At 50.0% G+C, this 26832-nt stretch overlaps 1 protein-coding gene and 1 non-coding gene across 2 annotated transcripts in view; both read left to right on the forward strand.

The window, feature by feature from the left end:
• Positions 1–26832, forward strand: part of SH3PXD2B (SH3 and PX domains 2B) — a 96108-nt gene that overhangs the window by 21135 nt on the left and 48141 nt on the right. The window contains exons 2-3 of the mRNA XM_010972316.3: positions 7265–7345; positions 20781–20856. Of these exons, the coding sequence (XP_010970618.3) occupies positions 7265–7345; positions 20781–20856 (157 nt within the window). The remainder of the gene's footprint in view (positions 1–7264; positions 7346–20780; positions 20857–26832) is intronic.
• Positions 7493–7596, forward strand: LOC123613435 (U6 spliceosomal RNA). The gene has a single exon (XR_006720808.2). It is a non-coding gene; the product is annotated as a U6 spliceosomal RNA (small nuclear RNA).

The following is a 26832-nucleotide window of genomic DNA, read 5'->3' on the forward strand; positions in this document are numbered from 1 at the left end:
GAGGTCAGGGCTGAGACCTCCTCTCCCGACTCCCAGCTTCCTCCCACCCCTGCACGCCCTCCTCTGCCATCAGCTGTGCGCCCCAGTAGGAGCTCCGTGATCTGGAAGGATGTTCCGGAGAAATGGCCCTAGGACTGAGCCAGGGTAGCGAAAGAAGATGCTTGCCTTGGGGTTCAAGGCAAGAAAGCGCACCACTTTTTTCTTTTTTTTTTTTTTTTTTGCTTCTAAAAGAAAGTACACGGTAGAAAATCTGGAGAATGCAAGAAAGCTTCAAGAAGAGAATTTTTTTAAGTCCTGCGTATTCCAATCCAGAGCAAACCATATGTCTGTGTGTGCGTGCGTGCATGTGTGTATCTATCATTGGTTTATATACATAGCCACACACGTTTATGTACAATATAGTCAATCCACATCATTCCTGATTCTGTATTTGGGAATCTGCCTACTTGCTAAAATTTATTTCTTATCCTCCATCAGTACTTGAAGCGCTTTTGCAGACATGCGTGGCAGCAAAAAATGCGTGTTTGCAGCTGAGGTTGAACGAGGTGACCTGCCTTCTTGTTCCAGCTCTTAGACCCTAGACAAGTGTCTTCATGGTCTGTTTAGTGCCACACTTTCTTTATATTGTTGTGCTTTTTCTTGGCCATTTCGCTGTTTAAAGTGGCCTCCAGCGTCTAGTGTTCCAGAGCTCAGGAAAGGCTGTCATGTGCTTACTGGAGAAACTATAGGTGTTAGATAAGCGTCGTTGAAACAGGAGTGATGGTGCTGCTGGCCGTGAGTTCAAGGTTACTGAATCAGTAATACACATTAAATAGGATGTCTTTAAACAGAAACATACAACAAGGCTTTGTATTGATCGGTGGATGAGAATTGTGAGCAGAGGCTCGCAGGACCCCAGCCCTCCTTTCCCCCGGAGCTGTGGTTGTGTATTCACGAAGTCTGCTTTCACATGGACTGTACCCACAAATGATGTCTACACGTGCACGCACATACATGTATATACAGTATACCTAATTGCTTTGAGATTGACATTACTTTTAGCCTGTCCTTTACCTAAGAGAATTGCTGAACATCCCCGTATAAAATCACAGGATTCTTTAGTTGCACACAAACGGACTTCATGCCAAGTGGGGGATTCACTGGAAGGCCAGTCCCCTGTGGTGCGCCCTAGAGGCCATGGCTGGGCGGGCCCTGGAGGCAGGGTCCTGAGTGCGGGCAAGGAGCCCAGCGGGGCTCTCTATGCCCCTCCACTCTGCTGTCCTTCGTCCATCCCTCTCTGCAGGCCAGATGTCTGTCACGGACCGTGGAGGTGGCTCGGGCTGCAGCCATCCTCCCGGCTGGAGCTGACATATTCAGGCCTGGCTCCAAGTTCCTGAGAGACCAGCCATCCCTGGGCCCATCAGCTGTGGCCGTGAGACGGGATGGGTGGTACTTCTCATGGACAGGGTCCACAGATGGACTCTCAGCATCTGCCAGGGGGCTTTTTTTCTTTTTTGTCTCCTAAAAGCATTCTGAGTGGAAGAAAAGTGACTTCCGGAGGCCCCAGGATGGGAGTTACTGTGGCCCAGACCGCAAGATACCTAATGCCACCTGTGAGCAGGGGTGGATTTCGTCCTCTCTGTGGCCACTTCTGGCAAGTCGGATTGACCTGGGACTCCCTGGGACGGCTCTCAACCCTTGGTAGAGGTGGGAAGGCCAGTGCCACTGAAGCCCTGGTACCAAGCAGGTGTCACTCACAGGTGTGTCACCCAGCATCAGGACCAGACACGGAGCTCCCCTCCGCTCAGGCTGAGGCCCAGGGGTTGGAGCGGGAGGTGGCAGGATCTTCCCCCCGGACACCAGCCAGGAGGGGCAGGGCACTGGCTCATCCAGAAGCTAGGAGACCTGGGACCCAGGCTCAGGTGGGCCGGGCCTGTGCTCCCGGCCACGGAGGGGAAGGGGCAGTCCCTCTGCACCACCAGGGGGCCCAGAGAAGACAGTGGAAGAGGCAGGGCCCTGGGGAGGTGGGGACTGGAGGGAGGGCTGTGGGAGGCTGCCCTGTAGAGGAAGTGAGCAGGGACGAGGTCCCCTTGGCTGTATGTTCCTGTGTTTAGCTCATGGTGACAATGACAATAAGGATCATTTCTCTGTATGGAACATTGACTGTGTGCCAGGCCCCATGCTGCGCTCTCTCCATGCATTTTCTCATTGAATCATCACCCCAACTCTGAGGTCGATACTCTTATGATCTCTGTTTCTTACAGAGAAGGAAGCTGAGTCAGAGAGGTAAAGCCACTTTCCCAAGATCACACAGTTAGTCGAGGTGGAAACAGATGGTGAATCCAGGCCCTGTGAAGCCCTGAACTCATCAGCCTCCCAGCAGGAGCTAAGGAAGAGATAGAAAAAACAAGCAGGCCTCTCCCGTGTCCAGCTGTGGCCCAGCTGCTGGGCAGGGGCGTGATGCCCCAGTGCAGCGGGGCTGTCAGGGTTAGACGTTAACTAGGTCATGTCCTTGTTCTGCACGGTGTGGTCTGTGACCTCAGGCAAGTCTCTGCCTCCATCTGAGCCTCCATCCTTCGCCAGGAAACATGGGCAGTATTAGTTTGGCCTGCACGCTTGTGGGGATTTGGGGAAGACCGAGGTCCAGCCGCCTGTCCACCTGGACCCCAGGCACCCTGGCTTGGCTCAGCCCCACCCCACAGCCTGCCCCTCATCACCAGTTCATCTCCTCGCTGACTTAGAGGAAGTGAAGAAATCCGGGGCTTCTGGCTCTGGTGATGCTGAGAACCCGGGGGAAACCCGGGCCTGAGGAGGCTAGACTTTCTAAATCACGCAGGCCCTGCTGCTAAGGTTGTGTAAGAAGGGACTGTGACGGCAGCTAGTTCCCGCTGAGGGCCTCCTGTGGGGAGCAGGAGGAAAACGCCCCCGTGGCCCTCAGACACCCGTGTGGTCTCAGCTTCCTCATTCCCAGAGGGAAGGAGTCCCAGCTGCTCCTGGTAGGGAGGTTGGGCCAAGGGGTTGTGGTGAAGCAGCCTAGAGGCCGGAGAGGACAGGCCATCGGGTGGGATGATCTGAGGGGCTCGGCCAGCCTCCCTTCCCGTAGACCATAGACAAGCCTCGGACAGGCACTCCTCCTGTCTGTGAGGGCTTGACCTCCTGGTGTCTCCATTTCTTCCTCATTTTTTCACAAAGTATAGATTTTCTGTTGTGCTCAGCGCTGGGCATACAGCACTCGGTGAACAAAACAGGCATGGTCCCTGCCCTCACTTACAACTTAGAACCTGATGGGAAAGCAGACACTTCACAGTTTTAGTAAAGTGTAATTCATGGGGTGTAATTGGGGAGTGGGTGCCAAGGAGACTCAACCTAATATTGGTGGGGCGGGAGCAGTCAGGGAGGGCTTTCTGGAGGAGGTCGCATTTGAGCTATGCCCTGTGAGTAGACTTGCAGACATCCCACATTCTGGATTTGTCCGATGGTTTCCTTATGGCGTCATTTAGCTTGTTCCTCTACCTCCTCTATTTTCTATGAATTGGAACTTAGGTCAAGAGGCTTGAGATTCAGGTTCAATATTTTGGTGACAATTCTTGACAGAAGGAAAAGACTGATTCTGCCCAACTCATGTGTGCCAGGCATTGGGCAGGGCCCTGTGTACGTTAGTTATTGCTGTGAATCAAGAGGTATTACTGTCCCCATTTTAGAGAGGACATTGCAGCCAGAGAGATTGGTACCTTGTGTGTCTCACCCAACAGCAGGGCTGACATTTGAACCCAGTGCGTGGGCTCCTCCACCAGCCCCCAAACCCTGGGCAAGGCCACAGCCCTGCATTAGGACAATTCTCATTAAAAAGATCTGTGCCTAAAAATGCAGGCATCAAATTGTGTTCAGAGGTTGATTCCAATAAACCAATTAGATCTGCCGCAGAGGCCTTGTACCACAGGGACAGAACTTTAAAAATTGTAAACAGGAGTTCGAGTGAATTGTGTAAGCAAAAAATTTTTTTCCATTTATGGGTGTATGCTGTGCGTTGGTTTTTAAATCTGATGATCTTTCTTTTTAATTTCTTTTTCTTGTTTCTTAATCCACATTGACGTTGTCCTTGACAAATAGTCATCCAGACTTGGCTTAAAGATGCCCCAGGGTGGGAACCTTTGGTAAGGTGTTTTCTGGGCCTCTGTTTACCCATCTGGAAGATAGGGCCATCAGATTGGCTGACTTCGGTGATTCCTTTCAGATGGGGAAGAGCCTCCTTACTGGTTTCCCGGCCCCTTTTCAAACCATCTTCCACACAGCAGCCAGAGGTATAAAGATGAATATTTTTTAAAAACATATATTAAATGATGTCACACGTCTCCCCCCACCCGCCCCTCAAAACTTCAATAGACTAAAATCACTCGCCGATCCCCTGCAGGCCCCGTAAGGCCCACGTGTTGCAGCTGCTGCCTGCCTCCAGGCCACATCCCCTTCCTCCCCCAGCCCTGTCCTGCTATAATGGTCTTCCTGTTTCTCAGACATGCCAAGCATTTTCCAGCCCGCGGGTCTTCATTTGCACTTTTCTGCCTGGAATACACTTTCCTCAGCTCTCTCCTGGCCAGCTCCTCATCCTTCAGGCCTCCATTCAAAGGCTGCTTCCTCAGATGGGCCTCTCCTTCCAAGAACCCCTGCACCCACCAGCCCCATCATGTGCTGTCACTGCAGGCTTTGGGGTCCTTCCTGACACTGACTGTGACTGCTAAGCGTGTCTCCTTGTCTGCTGGTTCGTTGCCCATCTTCCTCCTCGCCAAGGGCAGAGACTGCGGCTGTCCTGCTGCTCATTGCAACCCAGCATCTAGCAGGGGTCCTAGCACACAAGAGGCGCTGAATAAATGTTGTAGAGTGAATGAGTGAATAAATGAATGGGATCCTTTCAAAATCTCCACGCCGGGGTCTTGGTGAAGCAGAATTGGTGTCTTCTTTTTAATAAGACTAATGACTATTCAGATGGCTTTGGAGACAGCTCTTTTTGTCAGAATATCACTTTTCCAAGGAGACTTAGCCTCCCAGAGGATGCCTTGACCTGTTCTCTGTCTTCATGAGGTACCCAGGACCAGGGGGCACAAACAAGGGAAAGAGGGGTGCTGGGTTGCCCAAATCCCTGGTGTTGAAATAGTGTCTTTATGAACAGGGGCTGGGTAGGTAGGCATTGGAGAATCAGGTTTCTTGAACTTCTCCTCTCTGCCTCTGATCTCAGAGCTCTGCCTGTGATAATCATCACAATTCTGTGCAAGATGAATTTGATGTTCCCATTTTACAGAGGGAAACTGAGGCCCCGGGGGTTGGGAAATTGTGTGAGCATAAAGCCCAAGTTCCTCCTTCTCTGCCGATCTTCACTGAAACGAAATCCACGTTGGATTTGGAGAAGTCATTCCCGGTAAACCCCTTAGCTGGGCATTCAAGGGCACCGCCCGTCTCATCCTTGTCATCTCTTCTCACCTGGAGAACCTTCTCCCGTAAGTCCCTGATGTTCACAGTGGGCTCTGGCTCCAGCCCCCTGGAGCTGCTCCTCCTTTTTCTGTTTTAAATGACAGTATCCTAGCAAGAACTCATTTGGAAGGAGACTCTCTCCAAAACCACTTTGGAAACCACTGCCGGGTGCGGTTCCCGATACTCCCCGAGTGGTCTTGGCTCCACCAGCATCCCCCACCGCCCACCGTCTCTTCCTTCCTCTCATGCTGTCTAGGTCTGCACGGCCTTCAGGGTCACCATGATGACCAAAAAACTTCAGAGATCTCTCTTCCGCCTCCCCGCTTCCTGCATCAGTCGGGACTAAATTATATGTGTCAGAAACCCAACTTAAACTGGCTTCAAAAATAATCCCAGAGTGTGGATGTGGCCCCGGGTTTACTGGCTCAGGAAACTGGACAGACCAGGTGTAGACGGAACGAGCTACAGACAGAGCTGGGCCTAAAAGGATCAGGCTGTGTCATCTGAATCTACTGATACTGGCCTTATTCTCAGGCAGGCTCCTCTTAAGGGATGATGCGATGGCCTCCAGCAGCTCCAGGTCCCTGTCCTTACAGCCTGGCAACCTCAAAGAAAAGAGAGCTTGTCTTTCTCAAGGGCGGGAGCAGAAGCCCCAGGGCTGACTCGTGCTGGCTCTGATTGGCTCGGTGAAGGTCATGTGCTTCCTCCTCAACCAATCACCACGGACAGTGGCACCCACCTTGGTGTCTAAGGGACTGTGCTGAGGTGGGGAAGGAGGCTCCCAGGAGAAAAGTCAGGGTGCTCTGGTTGAAAGAAAGTTTAATCAGTATTGGGCAGAAATAACAGATGTCCCCTGCCCACGTGTTATTTATTTTCATTTATGCACATGTTGGCTCTCCAGCTTACCCTCCACTAAGGGAATGCATCCTGCCTGTGTACCCCATGGCCTCTAACAGCACCTCGCCCTTGGTGTTCATACAGCATTTCTTTGTTTCCAAACAGTGTTCACATATATATGTTCGAAGCATCAAAATGACCCTGTAACCACAGGTAATTTGTGCAAGTCAGGAATGGGTGCGAGTCACCCCTTACCCCTTGAGTTTCCAGGTGTGTCCGGAGCCACCAGAGTCCCCAGCGAGGTGCCTCTGACCTCCTGCGGCCACCTCAGTTTGCCTGAATTTGTCATCAATGTATTATTTTCTGTGTGTGCTGTGACTTGTCACAGAGGTTGGAAATGTGGCCATGTGGTGTATAAAGTCGTTCCCCATCCTCCGTCTTATCAGATCTTCACTCTGTCCTGGGAGGCAGTGGAAACCGATGCTGTTGGCCCAGTTATAGATGGGGAAACTGACACTCAGAGGGAGAAAATGACTCTGCCTGGGCCTTAACTGGAGGAAATGGCATGATAGATTCGCTTATGAGAAGTATGAGAGAACTAAGAACTAAGTCGCCGGGACTTCTAACAAAAGTCAAAGTTTTAAGAATGACACTGACAAAATAGCCATGGCGCTCAGAATTGAAAGGAGAGCAAGAAATCCTGAAAAGAACAGCGTCTCCGGACACAAGCAGGGTGCTAACGCTTTCCCGTACTTGATTTTACGTATTCCTTTGCACACGTCTCAGAGGTGGGGGGTTATTATACCCATTTCGGTGAGGAGGAAGCTGAGGCTCAGAGAGAGCAAGTAACTTGTCCAAAGCCGTACAGCTGGTCAGGGGTGGAGCTGAGATTCAGACCACTCTGAACCCTGTGCTTCGCTCTCGAGTCTGGCAGCTGGAAAGGCCCTCTTGGTGTAACGCCTGTCTCCTCCGTCCCTCTCTGCAGGTCTATATCATCAGGGTCACGTGGTCCAGCGGCAGCACCGAGGCCATTTATCGGCGTTACAGCAAGTTCTTCGACCTCCAGGTAAGACTTTGGGGTCTCTGGTGAGCTGTAAGGTGGGGAAGAGTTTGTTTGGACTTCCTTTCCATTTTGACTTCCGAGCCTAGAACCTCAGCCACAGTGGACGCATGGTGTTGTTGTTTATTTCCTAGACTTAAAAATGACGCCCACGGGCTCACCTCAGCAGCACACATACTAAAGTTGGAATGATACAGAGATTAGCCTGGCCCCTGTGCAGGGATGACACACAAATCTGTGGAGCCTTCCATATTTTAAAAAAAAAAAAAAAGGTGCCCATTACTTTGGGGACATAAGTCATGTGCTACATTGCTTTATGCTCTGATATTCAATATTTTCCAAATAAAAGAAAGGCTCCTATTGACTGCTCTAAAATAGAGGCCAAACTGGAAACCATTTTTGTTCGGGTTTGGCATACAGATCTTGACCTCGTGTTGTAAACAGTAATCATGTGTGCTGGTGGGTTCAGTTGCTGAAGGTGTCGGACCTCATGGGGCCATTTTGCTCTGAAGACAGACCCACGTCTGTTGCCTCCCCTCGGCCTCCTCTCCTTGTCAGGCTCCTCACTCGGCTCCGAAAACGCCTGCCCTGCTCCGAGGGCACCTTTCCTGTGATGCCTTTGAATTTGCCGTTCCTCTCCCGGAACACCTCCTGCGCCATCCAGCCCCTTGGTTGGCTCGCGTACCTCCTGCTATCCTTGGAGACTGTCATCCCCTTGGAAGGCTGGTCTGACTTCATTCCCTGGTCAGCAAGGACCACTTCTTTTGCATCCGCACAGCTCTGCATCCCTCTGTCCTGACTCTAGATTGAAGTTGTCTGCTTGTCTGTCTCCCCTACTAAACTGTGACTCTTGTGGACAGGAACCATCTGCATTATCCTCTCTTTCCTTAATGTTTCATGCAAGGACACTGTGTATCCAGTGTTTGGTGAATGAATGAATGAATGAACGAACCACTGGTCTCATAGGGAGCCTCCATGGATGCCCATCCCCACTAGGGTAAAAGAATTCTAATCTGTGGGTCAGTAGCATCATCCTGACGTGACCAAAGGCCAGCAACTCAAAGCAAGTATGTCTGTATGAGAAGTTACAGTGCCTGATAGGACATAACAAATTTCTTTAGAAAACACAGGCCTCTGGAGGACATGGGAATTTGCACAGTTTCCTGAATCCTTGAGTGTTCCTTGCCACGTGGTGCGGGGCTCACGTCACCTCACAGGTTGATGTAAGGATGCTTCGGTTGCAAGTGATGGAAACCCAACTCAAACTGGCCTAAGTAAACAGAGGGATGTGGGGAGCTGGTGTAATGGAATGTCCTGAGAGAAGGAGAATTTTGGACCTCAGGCACAGCTTGATCCAGGGTTTTCCACTGTGTCCTCTCACCCAATTTCTTCCTTTCATTCTGCTTTCCTCCTTCCATGGTGTTGGCTTTATCCTCAGCTCCCACTTCATTGCAAAATGCTCTGGGCTCAAACTCAGCAGAAAAGACTGAAAGGTCACCTCACAGAAGTCCCAGCAAACATGGTATTGTGTTTCATCGGCTCATCTCTAAGGCAGTCAATCAGATTGAGGAATGCGATGGCCGGTGGGCTTACCTCGTCCCCACTCCATCTCTCAGTCAAGGGGGAGAGGACTGAGACCTGAGAACAGCTGTGGTCACATGCAGAGCAGGCGCTGGGGGCCATCAGAAGACAGCCCCTGCCCTCCACACACCAGCCTGCCTCTGCGCCTCACAGCTTCTCTCTGAAGGTTGGGTGATACTAAACAGAGACGTTGGACAGACCTCATCTGTTCCTGAAAGTGTCAAATAGAGAATTTTCAGAGCCTGTATTCCGTTATTTTAAAGGGAGAGGGGAGATAATATTGTGCTTCTGTCTGGTCTCCCCAGTGTCACCAGTCTCAAACGCCTACATTACCAGCTGCCAAGAGTCATTGCATAGCAGGACAGCAGTTGAGACACCAGTTACCTAATTACATAAAATATAATGAACTCATTAGTGATGTTTTGTGTTCACTATGCAACAGAATCAAACAGTATCACATACAAGTGGTATTTTTCATCTGGTCTACAGCAAACTTGTACCGAGTGTCAATACACCAAGAGGCTTAATGTTAAAGGTGCTAAGATACCATCTAAGATGGCCTTGGCAGGAACAGACACGGGCTGGGGAAGGGCTGACCCTGGGGAAAGGCGGGGAAGATGACAGCGGTGATGGGTAACACCTCTAAACACCCGAGCGGAGGCTGGGTCCTGTATGAGGATGTTGGAGATCCACACCCCATTTCCCAGATGCACGGGTGATTTATGCAGACGCATCGCGACAGGCCTTTAGAAAGTAGATGTTGGGTAAACAGTTTGCAAATTGCTACTTGCTAGACTGATTTTTTTCATGCAGTGAGGGTCTCAGTGGGGGGGGGGCTACCTGTATTTTGCTTTCAGAGGCCTCTTGCCTGCCTGGCATCTCCAAGAAGGAACAGAGAGGCAGAGGTCAGCGCCACGGGTGACTGCTATCCTAGGGCCACGGGTGACTGCTATCCTAGGGACTATTGGCATCCACGGAGCAGACACCCACTTTTCACTAGCTTAGGCAGACAGAGAGAAATGGGAGTGGGCTCATGAGAGAAGGCAGGTGTGCCCCACGGAACCCAGAGCGGGGCGTGCAGCTGGCCTCACAGGGGCCTGGAACCGGCAACAGAATGACCCTCCAGGGGCCAGCAGCTCCTTGGCTGTGTGTCATGTGGCCCCAAGATCTTCCGTCGAGCCTGCTTCCTTTTCCTACCCGCCTCCCTGGACCAACTTCCTCCTCTGGCCCATTGTCCCATGTCCCCCAGACAGCACCCTCAGTCCCCGAATTGAAGTGCCCCTCCCTGTGTCAATGCACTGGAGTTTCTCAGGGCCGATTCCAGTCTCCGGCAGAGAGCATCTGATTGTCAGCCTCCGGGGTCAGAGTCCACCCCCGAGCCTGCCAGCTGTGGCCAGAGAGGCGGGCTGGGTACAGCACTATCTGGAGGAGCGGGTTCAGTGAGAGGAGGGTAGGGAGGAGGCCCTGGTGGCCCGTGTGGAAATGTTCGTTGCTGCCACTCTGCGGCCCGTGAGCCAGGCAGTGTGTGCGGACCTTGCCTGTGCCTTCGAGCTCCCTGTTCCAGCGTTGTCCGGGGCTTCAGACCTTGACCTCTGCCGTTAGACAGACCTGGGTTCACACGTCAGCTCTGTGTGTTTCTGAGCCTCCGTTTCCCCATCTGCATATTAAGAAGGAAAGTGCTTTCCTCACGTCTGTTATGACAGTTCAATGAGTTGGGCCTCGCTCAGTAAGCGCGTTAGCTGTCATCTGCTGTCCCTCTGCTCAGATGGGACTTGCAGAGTTGACAGCGTTTGGGATCATTCGAGCCAGGGTTGGATCACAGGGCTCCCTGGGCCAAAACCTGCATTCCCTGCACTCTCCTGTCCTAACTTAACTTTCTCATTTCTACCAGAACTTAAGAGCGAGGTTTCCTTCCCCCATTCAGCATAATTGGCAATAATTGGGGGTTTGCTGGGACACAAAGTCATCTAAAGACAGGGCTTCAGCTGGCTTTAAAGAATCCCAGATGGGCAGCTGGAGTGGGAGCATCATGGAATTCCAGAGGGTCCTGCTGTCCTGGAAATGGCCTGCCTCCCACCAGCCGCCCCCCGCCAACCCCGTACCTGAGAGAGGGAACCTGGGGGGAAGCAGGGCAGGACCCCAGCAGCCAAAGTCGGCTGTACCCAAGGACCAGGCGAGGAGGCCAGCCCGCACGAGGCTGTGACACCCTAAAGTCGGATGATTTCATGATTCTCCCCTCCCCTCCTGTCTATCTGGCAAGTAGCCTTGGTTTTTTTTCAGAAGTAACTTGGCTCAGAGTGTAGGGAGGGCCGAGCTTTCGTGGAGGAACAGCTAGGCCAGTGTGGCGTAATGGAAACAGCAGAGGACTCAGGAGACCTGGGGCCCAGCCACCTGTGCTGTGTGGCCATGAGCACACCCCTTAACCCCTCTGTGCCTGATTGTCCTCATCAGTAGCATGATACTAGAAACAGCTGGCACTCCTGGAGCACTGACTACTAAGCATCAAGATATGGTGACTCATTTAATCCTAATACCAAGCTTATCAAAAAATAAGCCCAGGCTCAGAAAGGTTAAGACAGTGGCCCAAGGTCACACAGCCCATGAGCATTAGAACTCAGATTTAAAGCTGGGCTGGCGACACCAGTGTCCACAGTCTTAGCCACTCTGCCTTCCAGTGCTCCTCTCTCTGGTGGCGACTTCACGAGACTCCTTTGGACTTAAAACTGATGATGTGTGTCCGAAAGAGGCAAAGTCACAGACACAGAAAGCAGATTAGTGGTTGCCAGGAGCTGGGGGGAAGGAGAAAGGAGGAGAGACTGCTAGTGGGTACTGGGTGTCTTTTTGGGGGTGATGAAAATATTCTGGAATTAGATAGTGGTCATAGTTGCACAGCCTTGTGAATATACTATAAGTCACTAAATTGTACAGTTAAAGACGGTGAATTTTATGATATGTGAAGTATATCTCAATTTTTTTTTGTACGAAAGTGATGGTATGTGTGAGAGCAGTTTCTGGGCTGTCTGAGCGCTGAGCAAATGTCAGCTGTTGGGATTATTGATGGGCGTGGGTTGCTGCTAGGAATTGGCATAAAGATTAGAGGAGAGGATGATGCCAGTTTAATAGAGTGGCTAAGATCCTGGGCTTTGATCCAAATGCTGCCACTTCCTGGCTGTAAGGTCTTATTTTAGTCAGAACTGTTTTAGTTACAGATGACAAACCCAGTCAATATGGATTATTCAAGAAGAACATTGATTAGCTAAATAGAACTGAGAAAACTAAGGGTACTTGGCTTCAGGTATGGCTGGATCTAGGGGCCACGATGTCAGTGAGATCTGCCTTTCTCTACTTCTTGGCTTTCATCACGTGCGGGCAGGGTGTTGTCTGGTACGATGGGGGCCACAGCTCCCAGCTGTATCCAGCAGATCAGTGACTTCAGGGGAAAAGAGAACACCCCAACAGTTTGAGCAAGTCTCATTGGTTCATCTTGGGTCAGTGGCTGGGCCAGTCAGGGCCAGCCCAGGGACTAGAGCAGAATCGGTGTCACGCCAATGCATGCTAACAGGGTAGAAGGAAGCCAGAGACCTGCTGCCAAAGGAGGGGAAATAGCCTGTGGCTGACAGAAAACAGTAAATGTCCCCTCTGGTGGAGGCAGGACATCCAGGCAGAGGAAACAGTCTGCAGAGAGGCCTCCTGGGATGGAAGAAAGGAGCATGACTCAGGCTCCTTTGTGAGAAAAGAGACTCACAGTCACCTATGAGAAGGTCCCCTTTATAACAGTTCACCTTCCAATGTAACTTCCTAACTCTCTTGTCTTAGACAAGCTGGACCCTGCTAGTCGTGCCCTCCACTACTGATTGACATCTGGCCACGTGTCTTATTTACGTGTGGGTGCAGGCAGTAGAGCCCTGGGCTTAGAGTGGGCAGACCTGTTGCCAGGTCCCAGCCCTCTGTCTGACTGGCTGGCTGTGTGGCCTTGCGCAGGCCACTCAGCCTCTCTGAACCTAGCCTGGGCCCACTCTGGAGAGTCCATCAGTGGGTAGCAGAGGGAGCTGGCATCCGAGTAGGGCACTGGGCATGACCGTAATGCCCAGAGAGCTGAGGGCAGCGCCTAGAAGAGTATGGTTTGGTTGAACGATGTACTGTTTACTGAAGTGCCCGTTTTATACGCCGTCTCACTGAGTCCTCACGTACGGACATGAGGTCAGTGTTGTGTCCTGGTCACAGATGGGGGAAGGAGAGCTCGGAGAGGCAGTCTCATGCCCAGAAAGCAGCATGGCTGGGATTCAGGTCCAGGCATGGTTGAGTCTGAAGCCTGTGCTCCTGACCCCCGCACCCCTGCCCCCCTGAGGTCCAGGACTGACTTCCAGTCTATCTTCTCAGAGATAGATTTGCCTCTTAGAGTTCTCCGTGTAAGATGCAGGCAGAGTCTGTCCTGCACAGGGTTGCTCTGAGCAGGACTTGAGTCCTTCAGAGACCACTTCACCCTGTGCCAGGTGACCTTTGCCCTCTGAGTTTTCCCACTGGTTCATTGCATCCCCCAGGCTGAGGGTCATGGTCGCCCCTGGAGCCAGGGCTTCCCTTGCAGAAGGGACAGTTAAACATTGGATGAGCCAGACCCTAGGTATTCAAAGAGGGACCTCTGTCCCAGCCAGGGAATTCAGGCAGGGCATGCTACCTGGAGGAGGTGACATCTGAGCAGGTTCTTGACAATAAGTAGGGAGTTGACCCCCTGCAGGATCAGGGGAGGGCATTCCACACAGAGGAAACCGTGTGTGCCGAGGTGCAGAGGCGTGAGAGAGCAGGACTGTTAGCTGGGCATTGTGTGGAATTCCGACAGTCGGGGGCCCGGAGCCAGCTGGGTCACTCTGCCTGGCAGGCAGTGTTTTCTCCTGTCTTTTCCTGGAGCAGGTGTGGGAGCGGCAGAACTGAAGAGTTCTCACTCCCCGGCGGGCCCTGCCCAGCTGGGAAGACTTCCCCACGAGCTCCTAGCCAACACCTGGCCTAGGATTCCACCAACCATATTTCCCCAAATACTGCCTTTACTGGACCCTCAGATACACTCTTTTCCCCAGAGATTATCATCTAAAAATGGGCTGGGCCTCCCACATGCTGTACACACTCAATGGAATATTTTTTCCCTCCTGTCTGAAAAGCCATTGCCGTATCAATGGTACATAGCTGAGAAAATACAGTAATTGCCTTTTCCACACAGTTAGCACAGCCATCCCTCAGCATCCGTGGGGAATTGATTCGAGGACCTCCCTACCCCCATGGATGCCAAAATCCATGAATGCTCAAGTTCCTCATATAAAATGGCCTAGTATTTGCATATAACCTATATACATCCCCTTGGAGTACACTGTAAGCCGTCTCTAGGTTACTTATAACACCTAACAGGATGTAAATGTTATGTAAATAGTATAAATAGTTGTAAATACAATGTAAATAATTGCCAGTGGTGGCAGATTCAAGTTTTGCTTTTTTGGAATTTTCTGGAATTTTTTTCCCTCCCTGAATATTTTAATTGAAGTATAGTCAGTTTACAATGTTGGGTGAATTTCTGGTGTACAGCGTAGTGATTCAGATACATACATAGATACATACATACATACATACATACATACAGTTTTATGTGTATATATATTCATGTTCCTTTTTGTAACCTTTTTCTTATAGGCCATTATAAGGTATTGAATATAGTTTCCTGTGCTAGACAGTAGGACCTTGTTGTTTATCTATTTTATATATAGGAGTTAGTATCTACAAATTCCAAACTCCCAATTTATCCCTCCCCACCCTACTTTCCCCCTGGTAATCATAAGTTTGTTTTCTATGTCAGTGAGTCTGTTTGGTAAATAATTTGTGTCATTTAAGATTCCACATATAAGTGATATCATACGGTATTTTTCTTTCTCTTTCTTCACTTGGTATCTCAATCTCCAGGTCCATTCCTGTTGCTACAAATGGCATTATTTCATTCTTTTTACGGCTGAGTAGTATTCCATTGTATATGTTGGCCACGTCTTTATCCAGTCATCTGTCAATGGACGTTTCGGTTGCTTCCACCTCTTGGCTGTTGTAAATAGTGCGGCTATGAACACTGGTCCTCCTAAATATTTTTGATCTGCCATTGGCTGAATCTGTGGAAGTAGAACCTGAGGTTGTGGAGGGCCAACTGCAGTTCTTTATTTGGAAAATAGAAAGGGACAAGATTGTGCTGGTCAGTTGCATCTGAGCCCCAGTCCAGGTCCTTTTGCTGCCACCTGGAGCAAAATTTCTCCTCCCCTCGACAATGACTGACAAAACGAGTTACCCACTTTTCCATTCATTTGTTCATTCATGGATTCATTCATTCTTTGCACAAATATATACCAAGTGTCTCCCACATACCAGTGAGGAGGTGACGGGGCAGGCCAGAGGGCAGCTCCGAAAGAGGGTCAGGCTCAGAAAATGCTGACCGGACTGGGGAGGGGCAGTCAGGAGAGGGAAGTGGACAGACAGAAGGGACGGCAGGCTCCGGGTGGCATGTCCACCAGCAGACCAGGGCATGTTGACATTTGGACAAATCAGCTCATCAAGGGGACAGAGCCCCCAAAGACAACCAACCACATATTGCAGAGCAGGCCCAGGTATGTTGTCATGTCCTGTTCTGAGAACCCCATGGCTCCAGGCCAGCCTGCAGCTGCCCGGGGCGGTCACCCTGGCCCTTCTACTCTGCCTGCTCTGGCTTGTCTGGGACGCGGGGCCTTTGTCATACTGAGGGAATAAAGCCCTCCATCCAAGTCCAGTCCTCCGCTAACACGAACCACGTGTGGACCTCCACGCCAGCTCCACGCTGTTTTCCTTGGACAGCCGGCCTCCTTTCCCTCCACCACAAGCTGGTGTCTTGAAAACTGCTGATGGAGTGTTCTCTCATTCTCCTCGGAGCCGTGTGATGTGGCAACTTGACGTGGCTCCCTCTCCCTTCCCACCCGCCACACTGACTCATTTTCCTCCTGGGTTTCCAGTCCTCCGCACCCTCCACGCCGCTTCCTTGTATTATCTGGGGGGGAGGGGCACAGACTTCCCAGTTGTCCAAGGATAACGTCTACAGTTGGACTTTGCCAGGCACGTCTCTGGTCCTGCTGCTGCAGACAGCCTGGGGCTGGCGGTGGTGGGGAGGGGTCCCCACATCGTGTCTGGAAGGCTGCCTGTGCCTGCTTCAACGCCTGTGGGTGCCAAGTGTGACCGTTCCCTGGAGAGGAGCCGCTTGTCGCCTGTGAACCTGGACACACTAAGACCAAACACAGAGCAGCCCGCAGACCTCTGATCTCCTTGCAAATAGCAATCAGACAGATTGCAGTTACCACTGATAGGATGATAAAACAAAATAAAACTAGACGTGGCTAAAACATGGGGATGATGGGTATTTATAGTCCCACCCTGTGCTGTCCAGTATGGTAGCCACTAGTCCTGTGAGGCTATTTATATGTAAATTTAAGCTAATTAAAATGAAATGAAATACAAAGTTCAGTTCCTCAGTCGCAGGAGCCACATTTCAAGTGCTCAGTAGCCATCCAGGGCTAGTGGCTGCCATAAGGGAAACAGACGTAGAACATTCCATTGTGGCAGAAAGTTCTATTGGAAAACCCATCTCTAGCCACGGAGGGGACTTTGAATAGTCTGAGGAGTTTTGCCAACCTTAAGACACAGCCTCATGATGGAATATTATTCAGCTTCAAAAAGGAAGGAAATTCCAACACATGTTACAACACAGATGAATCTTGAAGACATGATTCTAAGTGAAGTAAGCCAGCACAAGGGACAAAGACTGATACGCAATACCTAGAATGGTCAGATTTATAGAGACAGAAAATAGGTTGGTGGTTGCCAAGCGCTGGAGGAAAGGAAGGGTGAGTTAATGCTTCATGGATACAGAGTTTCAGTTTGGGTGATGAAGAGGTTCTGGAGATGGATGGTGGTGATGGTTGCCCAACAATGTGAATGTACTTAGTGCCACTTAATTGTACATTTAAAATGGTCAAAATGATCCATTTATTGTTATGTATACTTAACAGTAAAACACACAGCCTCATAAAATGCCAAGAACTATTCCCAAGTAACTCTCAGAATGTAAAATTCATTATGGGCAGAGTGCAAGGAAGGGGCATTTCTTGTTGAGCACCTAGTCCGTCCCCAGAGAGTCCACATTCTGAGTTCATTCACCGAACTCTTCCCAGGAGGCTGTGTTCCTCCTTCTGCAGATGGTGAATCAGACTCGTTGGGCGAGGTCCCTGACCAGGGACACCCAGCTGGCAGGAGGAAGCACCGGGATTCAACCCCAGGGCCGTCTGGTCCCTAGGAGACAATGTCTGTGGTTAGACTGCGCAGCGTTAAATCCTGGTCTGTGGCCTCAAATTAATAAATAACACCTGGGGAGACACTTCCCGCTCTTTGAACCCCACTTCTCTGGGTTAAAGCAAGTCAGGACCAAGGGTGAGAGTAACTTCCTAAGACAGAGTAGTGGGAAGACTGAAATGCAGCCTGGGCAGGGTGGGGCCGCTGTAGCCAGTGTGCACATTCAGACAGGGGCTCAGTGGGAACCCAGGAGAGCAGACATGGATGTGGTACAGTGGGAGGATTACTGGCACGTACCTTTTCTTAGAAGAAAAAAGTTCCCCTGAATGGTATTCCAGCATTGTCTTCCGAAGTGAAATTGAGAAGGAAAGAAGATAGTGTTAGGCAAAACCTGTAATCTCAAAAAAGACTCAGCACCTGAGACTAATTCATCACCCTGCTTTTAAAAAGAAAGCATGGAATATGAAATTTACCTCGTCTCAGGCTGGTTTTTCATGGTCACATGACACTCCAAAGCCATCTAAGAGAGTAATCTTAGGGAAGAAGAATGGAATTTTGATTAAGATGCTTGCACTGTCTGGACCACCACTTAGTGTGTGACCTCAGGTGTTCACTGTGCACCTCTTCTCCCAGTTTCTCCGTCAGTGACATGGGGATCATGCATTGATTCCACAGGATTATCCTGAAGGTCAGATAAAACCACATGTCTGAGAAGGTAAACTGTCAAACCAATGTTCATAGCGGTTACTAACTATTGTTTAATATTAGTGATGTGAATATTATTAATCAGGCGTACTTGGCAAACATCTGAAGCTAACTCTTCTGCAAAAAAAAAAAAAAATTCACTCAGGTGATTCATTGGTTTAGCTAATTTTTATTGAGTGCCTACTATGTGCCAGATTCAAAAGGGAAGCCCGCCTTTTCCAGCAAGGCCCACTGTGGCCTCCCCAGCTGCTGAATGTTGGACCAAGCATTTCCCCATCTCTGCACAGCACAGCACAGCACAGGGGCCGGTTGGAAATCACAAATAAAACCACAACCTCATGAGAAGCCCTTTAGAGCCCAAGTGGAGACTGACCCCCTAAGCAGGGGTGTCACATAAAACAGTCGTAAGGAGGCAGGGAGCTTTGTCCTGGGTAAATGGCCCTGGTTACCGAGCACTGGGGAGCAGCCCTTTCTAATTGCCTTCCTAGCATCTCAGAGGCGGGGTGATGCAATGGCAGAGAAGCCTTGGCCTTCCGTCTCTGGGCCTGCCCCTTGCTGGCCACAGGCCCATGGCAGATTTCTTCACTTCTCTGGGCTTCAGTTCCTGGATAATAATGTCCATCTGGAGGGAGTGTTCTGCAGATTCCATGAGAGCGTGTGTCTAAAGACGCTAGCCCGTGCTTGGCATGTATGCATGTTTCTCTTCTCTCCTCCTTCAGGTCTCTCCTCCCTCCCCCTGCGTCAAACTAGCCTATTTCTCCCAGGCTACTCCAGGCTACTTTCATTCTATCAGAGGGGCCTGTCTTTTATTTTAATTGACTTATAGTTGATTTACAATATTATATTAGTTTCAGGCATGCAATATAGTGATTCAGCATTTTTATAGACTATACTCCATTATAAGTTATCACAAGACAGTGGCTGTAATTCCCTGAGCTGCACAGCATGTCCTTGTTGCTTATCTATTTTATACATAGTCGTTTGTATCTGTTAATCCTATACCCCTAATTTGTCCCTCCTCCCTTCCCTTTCCCCTTTGGTAACCACAAGTTTATTTTCTGTGTCTGTGAGTCTGTTTTGCACATACGTTCATTTGTAATATTTTTTAGATTCCACATATAAGTGATATCATAGTATTTGTCTTTCTCTGCCTGACTTACTTCACTGACATAATATTCTCTAGGTGCATCCGTGTTGCTGCCAGTGGCAGAGTTTCATTCTTTATGTCTGAGTAGTTTTCTGCTGTGTGTGTGTGTGTTGTGTAACGTCTTAATCCAGTCACCTGTTGAGGGGCACTTAAGTTGCTTCCGTGTCTTGTCTATTGTAAGTAGTGCTGCTGTGAACATTGGGGTGCATGTGTCTTTTTGAATTAAGAGTTTTTATTTTTTCTGGGTATATACCCAGGAGTGGGATTGCTGGATCATATGGTGGTCCTAGTTTTAGTTTTTTAAGGAACCTCCATACCGTTTCCCATAGAGGCTGCACCACATTACATTCCCACCAGCAGGGTAGGAGGGGTCCCTTTTCTCTGCATCCAGAGGGGCACGTCTTGAGTGCCAGGGTGACTTTCTCCTTTAGGTAAAGTGATGGGCAGGCTTCTCACATGCAGGCGCCGCTTTGGGAGGCCCAGGACTCCCTCTTCCTCTGCTTCAATCCTGGCCTGCATACTAATCAGGATGGGTTAGGGTGTGCTGCTATGACAGATCGCCTCACTAGAGACAAGAGTTTATCTCTCACTCAGGCTACATGTCCATGGGAGGTCATCGGGGGCTTTGGCCTTCGCGGGCAGAGAAACCACACCCTGAAACATGGTCTTCACGTGGCAGACGGAGATGGAGAGCAGTGAATCAAGGACCATTCATAGCTCTTCTACCCCGAAGTGAACCACATCTCTTCTGCTCACAGTTAACTGGCCACATCCTGCTTCAAGGGAGTAGGGAGGTGCGAGTCTACCACATGCTTAGGGGAAGAACCAGAAATCTGGGGATAGCGTTAATGGCTGGTGCAGCCCAGCTTTAATCCATAAAGTGACACTGGCAGCTGGTATCATTATGGCCAACGAAGGATGAGGCCCGTGGTGTGTCGCTTCCCCAGACCCCACATAGCAGAGCCTGGTGATTCTGTATATCCAATCAGATACTTCATATTAACACCTTAAAATATCAGAGAGACATTTAATGCTGGCAGAAAACGTTAAAAGGTTTCCGTTTTTGGTGCTCCATCCCCTCAGCAGCCTGCACCTGCCTCTCAGGGTGTTTCCTACACTCCCCTGCAATGACCAGCTTACTGTTCAGTCTCTCCCTGGACTCTGAGTCTTTTCCTCGCTGCACCCCAAGTGCCCAACACAGAGCCAGGCACGGAGCTGACTGATGAGCCAGCCCAGGGAATTCTTAGTGGGGCAGAGGGGGCGGTGGGTAATGATCTCACAGGCATAGACCGAACCAGGTTCACTAAGTCTCAATAATGAACTCAACTTGGCAGTTCTTAGGGAACAGGATACCTGCCGTCCATGGAATTCTGGTGACTCTGGGGGTGCGGTTCAGCCTTCAGGTCCCGTGGCTGGAACACCCAGGAAAACAGAATGGTCTCTCCCAGCTCTGAGCCTTCACTGGTCCGGAAGCTGTGGGCATCGAGAAGGGTTTTCATGGAGATCCTAGCCCGGGTCACGCTGCCTTCCCCATTAGTTTGGGTCCCTGAGAAGCTGAACGAAGTGAGCTTTGATACATCAAGTCACAAAGTTCGCATAATTTGTTTAAAATGCACGGATAAATGCAATTCTCATATTCAAAGCTTTCGTTTTGTTATTCTCCCCGTTCAGATGCAGATGTTGGACAAATTTCCCATGGAAGGCGGACAGAAGGATCCCAAACAGCGGATCATTCCCTTTCTCCCGGGTAGGTGAGACCCATGCTCTCAGATGGGGCCCCTGGGCTCTGAGTACCTTGTCTCCTCCTTTAGACATAGTCCCAGTGACCAGACCTCAGCCATCTGTAGACATCAGTGCTAAGAACGTGGGCTCTGGAGTTAGATCCTACACGTTTGCTAAGTGTATGACCTTAGGCGAGACGCTTCACCTCCAGGATCCTCAGTTTCTCCTGTCTCTAGAATGAGAATGTTGACAGCCCCTAAAGTTTGTGCAGTGAGTGGCACCTATTTCGGTGGCTGCTGTGTTTGCTTTCGATTGCTGATAACCAATTACCGCCAATTTAACAGCTTCGAACAGCACCCATTTATTATCTCACAGCACTGTTGGTCAGGTAGGCTCAGCTGGGTTCTCTGTTTAGGATCTTAAAAGACTGAAATCGAGGCTTTGGCTAGACTGAGCACTGATCTGGAGGATGGGGGCAAGAATCCAGTTCCTTGCAGCTCTCGAACCAAGATGCCCGTTTCCTTACTGGCCATCAGCAGGGGACCCCCTCAGCTTCCAGACACTGCCTGCATTCCTCATCCATCTCCAGGGTGGCAACAGGGCATTGAATCCTCCCGGTGCTTTGAATCTCTCTGACTTCCCCTCTGCCACCAGTCAGAGAAGGCTGTCTGCTTTTAAAGGCTCATGTGATTATATGGTACCCACTTGGCTAATCCAGGATAATCTCCCTCTCTTGAAATGAACTGTAGCATATAACATAACATGATCCCAGGATTGAGATCCCCATATAATCACAGGCTCTGGGATTAAGGTGAGACATCACTGGGGGACCCTTTTAGAAATTCTGCCTGCCTGCCTCCCACAGCCATCAAGCACCTTCTGAGTAGGGGAGTTAATGCAACCATGGCTGGTCCCTGCTCTCAAGACATTCAGTGTTCCTTTCTCCCCAAAAAAATTCTTGCCAAAAGAAGCATTAAGGCTTCATCTCAAAAAAATGGGTTCTCCAAACCAGTTTTATCACTTCAAGTAATAATAGCTCCTGTTTATTAGATGTCTGCTGTGGGCCAGTCTTTGGGCTAAGTTCTTTGCATTCATTAGCTCGTTTAGTTCTTAGAACAACCCTGCAAGGCAGACATTACTGTGCCCATTTCACAGATGAGAAAGTTGGGGCTCAGAGAAATTACAATCACTCACATAGATGACAGAGCTGGGATTCGAACACAGGTATCATGGGCTGCAAAACTCATACCCGAAACCAAACAACCTGGGTTCAAATCCCAGAGCGCCAACTCATCCACTATTACCCTTGGGTAAATCACTTAAGCACACGGAGTCTCATTTCTGCATTTGCACGTTGGAGATGATAATGGTACTTAGATGACAGAGTCGTTATGAGCAGGTAAGTGCCTGATATGTAACTAGTGATGATCAAGCACTTACTATTATCTTTACATACAGATAATCAGCAAGTTGACAGTCACCCTAAATCACAGATATTTAGAGCTGGACAGGCTCTTAAATGTTTTACATTTTGCAGACAAGGAGGCAGGCCCTGAGATGGGGGAGACTCTCTGAGTCACCTAGGAGCCCGTTCTCCGCTCCTCCACTCCAGGATTCTGCAGTCAGCACATCAGTGGGATCTTCCAGATCCTGTCATCACTGAGAGAGTTTAGAGACAGGGTAGATCTGTTTGCCAGGCCCCCATTTCCTGGAAGAATCATTTGCCTAAAAAAGCTAATGTTTTTAGTCCTGCCACAGGGAGAGTGTGCAGTCACACTGGAAATTTTTTTCCCTGTTGGAGAAAACCCATTGTGGCAGCTGCAACAGCCAGATCTCAGCCCACCAAAGCATGTGCTCCGGACTCCAACAGACCCAGCCCTGTCACCTCAAGCATCTCCCCTGGCTCCCCGAGCCTCAGTTTCCAAATCTGTAAAATGGGGCAATGATCCCTGCTTCACAAGCTTCTCTCCCTGGCATGTAGAGGTTCTCAGTAAAGGCAGAAAGAGGGTCCTGGGACATTTCTTTGGAATTTTGGGGCATTTCACACCTTGGAGTCATACTTAAATGATCAGTCTGGATATTCAAGTTGAAATGGGTTCTAAATGTATATTTTTTCTTCAAGGGAGAAAAGAAAAAGCTGTGAGTTATAACTCTTTGCTGGATGAAAGGCAAAACCAGCTCTGGAAAAACTTCCCAGGACAGGGCAGAACTTGAGCCGACCCTCTCCCCAGCCCCTGAAAGCTTTCGTGGTTACGTAATCCTTTTCCACCCACGAATTCATGAAAGTCCTGTTCTCAGGGGCTTGCCCCCATTGTCCCTGCTCAGGACACCCACTTGTAGCTTGGAGAGGCCCCGTTGGGCCCCAGGACCCCTGGAGCATCCCTTCCCAGCCCACCTCGTAGCTTTTCCTCCAGGCTGAGGCCGAGGGCAGGGACTGGTGGGAGAGACGTCCCCTCTCCTAGGGGTCAGTTTTCTGCCAAGACTGCCGCATCAGCAGAACAAAAGCAAGTTTCATGTTAGCACAAAGGCAGGGGGAGGGGAGAACAGCCCTGTGCAATTTTCCATCCCAGCAAGAGCTGGGGAAGCCAACTTGGCAGAGGATGCGACTTGAAAAATAAGAATTACAGTTTGGCCTTCGTCCACTATGGAAAACAAAAGCCTGCTGGTTCCCACCAAGGGCTGTTCTCTCCTCTGAGCACCCTTTCCATTCCAGGAAGGCTGGACTGCAGGGCAGGGCTGGGCGCAGGCTCGCCTGTCCTCCCCTCTCCCCGACTCTCACAGAAACACTCCACCGCAGGTGCCGATGAGGGGCTGCTGCCCCATCCGCATTTCACCTGGAGGCCCGGCCAAGGAGGTTCTGGCCACACAGTTCTGCCCCACAGCCCAGGGCCTGAGCAGTGACTCCAGCGCTGCTCCAGATAAATGATGAATTAGCCCATCCGAGGCAGGTCTTAAAAAACCAAGTTGGCAGTTGAGGAAAGAACACATGTTCTTCCTTGCAGAGTTTAAGGCAGGATCGTGTAACCCATTTTTTAAGTAATTACTCTTTTATAAGCACCTCCAGAGGGCCAAGCCCTGTGCTGGTGCGTCGTAGAGATTATTGCTCTGAGAGATGAGGGCCACTCTCCCATTTTACAGATGTGGAGACTGAGGCTCTGACACGGAAACGCATTTCCCAAGGCAGCATAGGAAGGAAGAGACCCCACTGGGATTGGCCCAGGGCCTCGCAGACTACAGAACTTGTGGTCTCCCTGGCACATGCTTCCCGGCAGGGCATCTGACATGTGTCCAGGGATCCTGCCCCACTGAGGCCTCAAGGAAGACAAGTGACATCCTGTCACAGCCCCAGGAGACACCAAAGGTGCTTGAGTCCTCTGTCCTCTCCCAGCCCCAGCAGGCCAGACCCCGGGTGAATTCTCTTGGGCAGTGGTTGCTCTGAGATGGGCCTGTGCTGTTCCCGTGGGCCAGTGCTAGCACCGTTCCCATTGTAAATATTTGGGTCAAGTCATTAAGAGGCCTGTACGTCCCACTCTCCACTCTTCCTCTGATTTGCAGGAGGGAAAATTTTGTACCGAACTAAGACCAAAATCTTTTTGGTAGGGACCCATCTCACACTTTGAGAAATAGCTTAGAGGGCAGGAAGCATTTGCTGTGCGGGATTTCTCGTCACAGGCATGCGTTTCTTATTTTTCCTGAAGGCTCAGGACTATCCTAGGGATTCTGAACTGCGAGAGGTCCCACCCACGAAGGCGGTAATTTGATGATCACAATGACTGGAGCTGGGATGGGGATGGGAAGGTAGCCAGCTTTCTCTGGATTTGAGGCTGGGGATGCTCAACCTCCTGCAGGGTGGGTGGGGACCACTCCCCCCCCAGGGGAGGACTGCCCCACCTGAAACATCAGCAGGAGCCCTCCCTGAGAAACACGACCTGAAGGGCGGGGAGGGGAGGGCAGGCACACAGAGAGCTCCCACAGAGGCTGCCCCTAAGGAGTGAATGAGGGAATATGACCGTCAGTTCTAGGGAGGCAGGGATGGAAACCCCTTCCCACTTTGCGGCATAATTGGCTTTTTTCTTTCCAAATGACGTGAAATTTTTCTGATTCCAGAAACAATAAATGTTTATGGTAGGAACTTTGGGGGAAAGTATAAAGAAGAACGCGAAAGGGCTTTGTCTCCCACCCTCAGAACAAGTACCTGGAACCGCGTGATGCATTTTCTTCTAGATTTTTTTCTCTTCTAACAAGCTAGGTGTATCGGAAATTTGACTGACTCATAAACAGAATGAAACCCGTCACTATTATAAAGAAAGGAGAGTCCTTGTTATTAAGGAATATGAGGAATGTATATTTCATCTCACTGTGGGGTTTTTTTTTAATTGATGGAAATGAACAAAAAAGGACTTTATTACATTGTCCATTCCATATCTACCTAACTTCCTGATTGTCCAGGAGCAAGTTGTCTGATTATTTAAGGTTTGATTTTAACCATATGGTCTTTTTGGGTGCAAATCTCTCTCAGCATCTTGCATTGCAAATCTTTAAACGTCAAGAGGTTGTTTCCCATCATTCTTTGCAACTCTGTCCTCTAATGAAAACTCTTTATGGGCCTTCCCTGCCATCTTGTCTCTGCGCACTCAGGCTTGACCTGTGGAGAGCCTGAGTCTCAGGAGAGCCATCTCAGATAAGTGGTTAATCTCTCCTCGCCCCGCCAGCCTCGTAACCCAAATTCTTCTCCATGACCTGCCTCCTCGGACCAGAAGTAGGTGATGGTCTCACTGTCTGGAGAGCTGTGGTCTCCCTGTGCCTTTCTCATTGACCCCTAGAGACCTCCTGGTCTCTCTGTGTAAGTCTGGCAGGGGGCTTGTCTCCATCCCCCACCTCTTTGGCCCTCCTTGATGTCTCATGTCCGATTTCGCTTATTACCTGCTGCCTGTGGGCTGGATCCAGATGGCGTTGCCACGCTGTCTTGATCCCCAGTGCACACACTTAACAGCCATCTCCCCCTGAGAGCAGCTCCTTTAAGACTCTTGGGAACCCCCTGACTGGCTTTAAACAAACCTCACCCATAATGTTTCGGCATCTCGGATTTTTCCTGGGCCCCTCAGTGGCATCATTTATATACTTGTCGTTGCCTGTCACCCACATCCTCTGCCCATATGTCGAACTGGAGGCTCAGGTACCACACCCAGTGCTCAGATGTCACCAAGCAAGTAGTGGATGGACTTAGTGTTGGGTGAGGTAGGAAGGCTTGGAGCCCTCTGTTACAGACACTGATTGGGGAAGGAACTGAAACTTACTGTCATCTGCCAAGATCAAACATGAATCCACGTGGTAGGGGCACAGAATTGACGAAGGCCCAGTCAGTGCCTGTTTGGGCAGACCCTCATGACTCTTAGGAGGGAAGAAGTCATGTAAATCGACAGTGTGATGTGTGTAGTCAAAAGAAACGGGAACTCTTTTTTTGTTTTTTGTCTTTTTTCCAGATTTTTCTTTTTCGTGGGGGGAGGGCAGGTAATTAGGTTTATTTATTTGTTTATTTAAATGGAGGTACTGAGAATTGAACCCAGGACCTCATGCATGCTGAGCATGCACTCTACCACTGAGCTCTACCCTCCTTCCTTAAGAAACAGGAACTCTTAACCCATTTAAAGTGGGTAAGAGTTTCCTGTTGGGAACAGTGGTTGAGCTTGGATGGGTATTCCAGACAGAGGGGAAGGCACAGAATTACGAGAGAGCATGGAGTATTGGGGAGACATGAAATGAGAGCAGAGGAGGAAGGGAGGCTGAGCTGTTAGGTTGGGGCATATCCAAGTGTTTGCTGGACTGCTCACCCAGTCTAAGAATCTCATAGTTGGACAGGGGACCTCAGATCATCAGATCTTTTCCATGGTTTGATTCCAGCCTCCCTTATCTCACCAAAACTTATCCCCTGAGTCCCGTTCCCTCAAGCGCTTGCATTAGAGCTGTGAACAGGGCTTTGGAGGACCGAGCATGGGGTCAG

Source organism: Camelus bactrianus, chromosome 22 (assembly GCF_048773025.1).
Source record: "Camelus bactrianus isolate YW-2024 breed Bactrian camel chromosome 22, ASM4877302v1, whole genome shotgun sequence".
Classification (NCBI taxonomy): Eukaryota; Metazoa; Chordata; class Mammalia; order Artiodactyla; family Camelidae; genus Camelus; species Camelus bactrianus.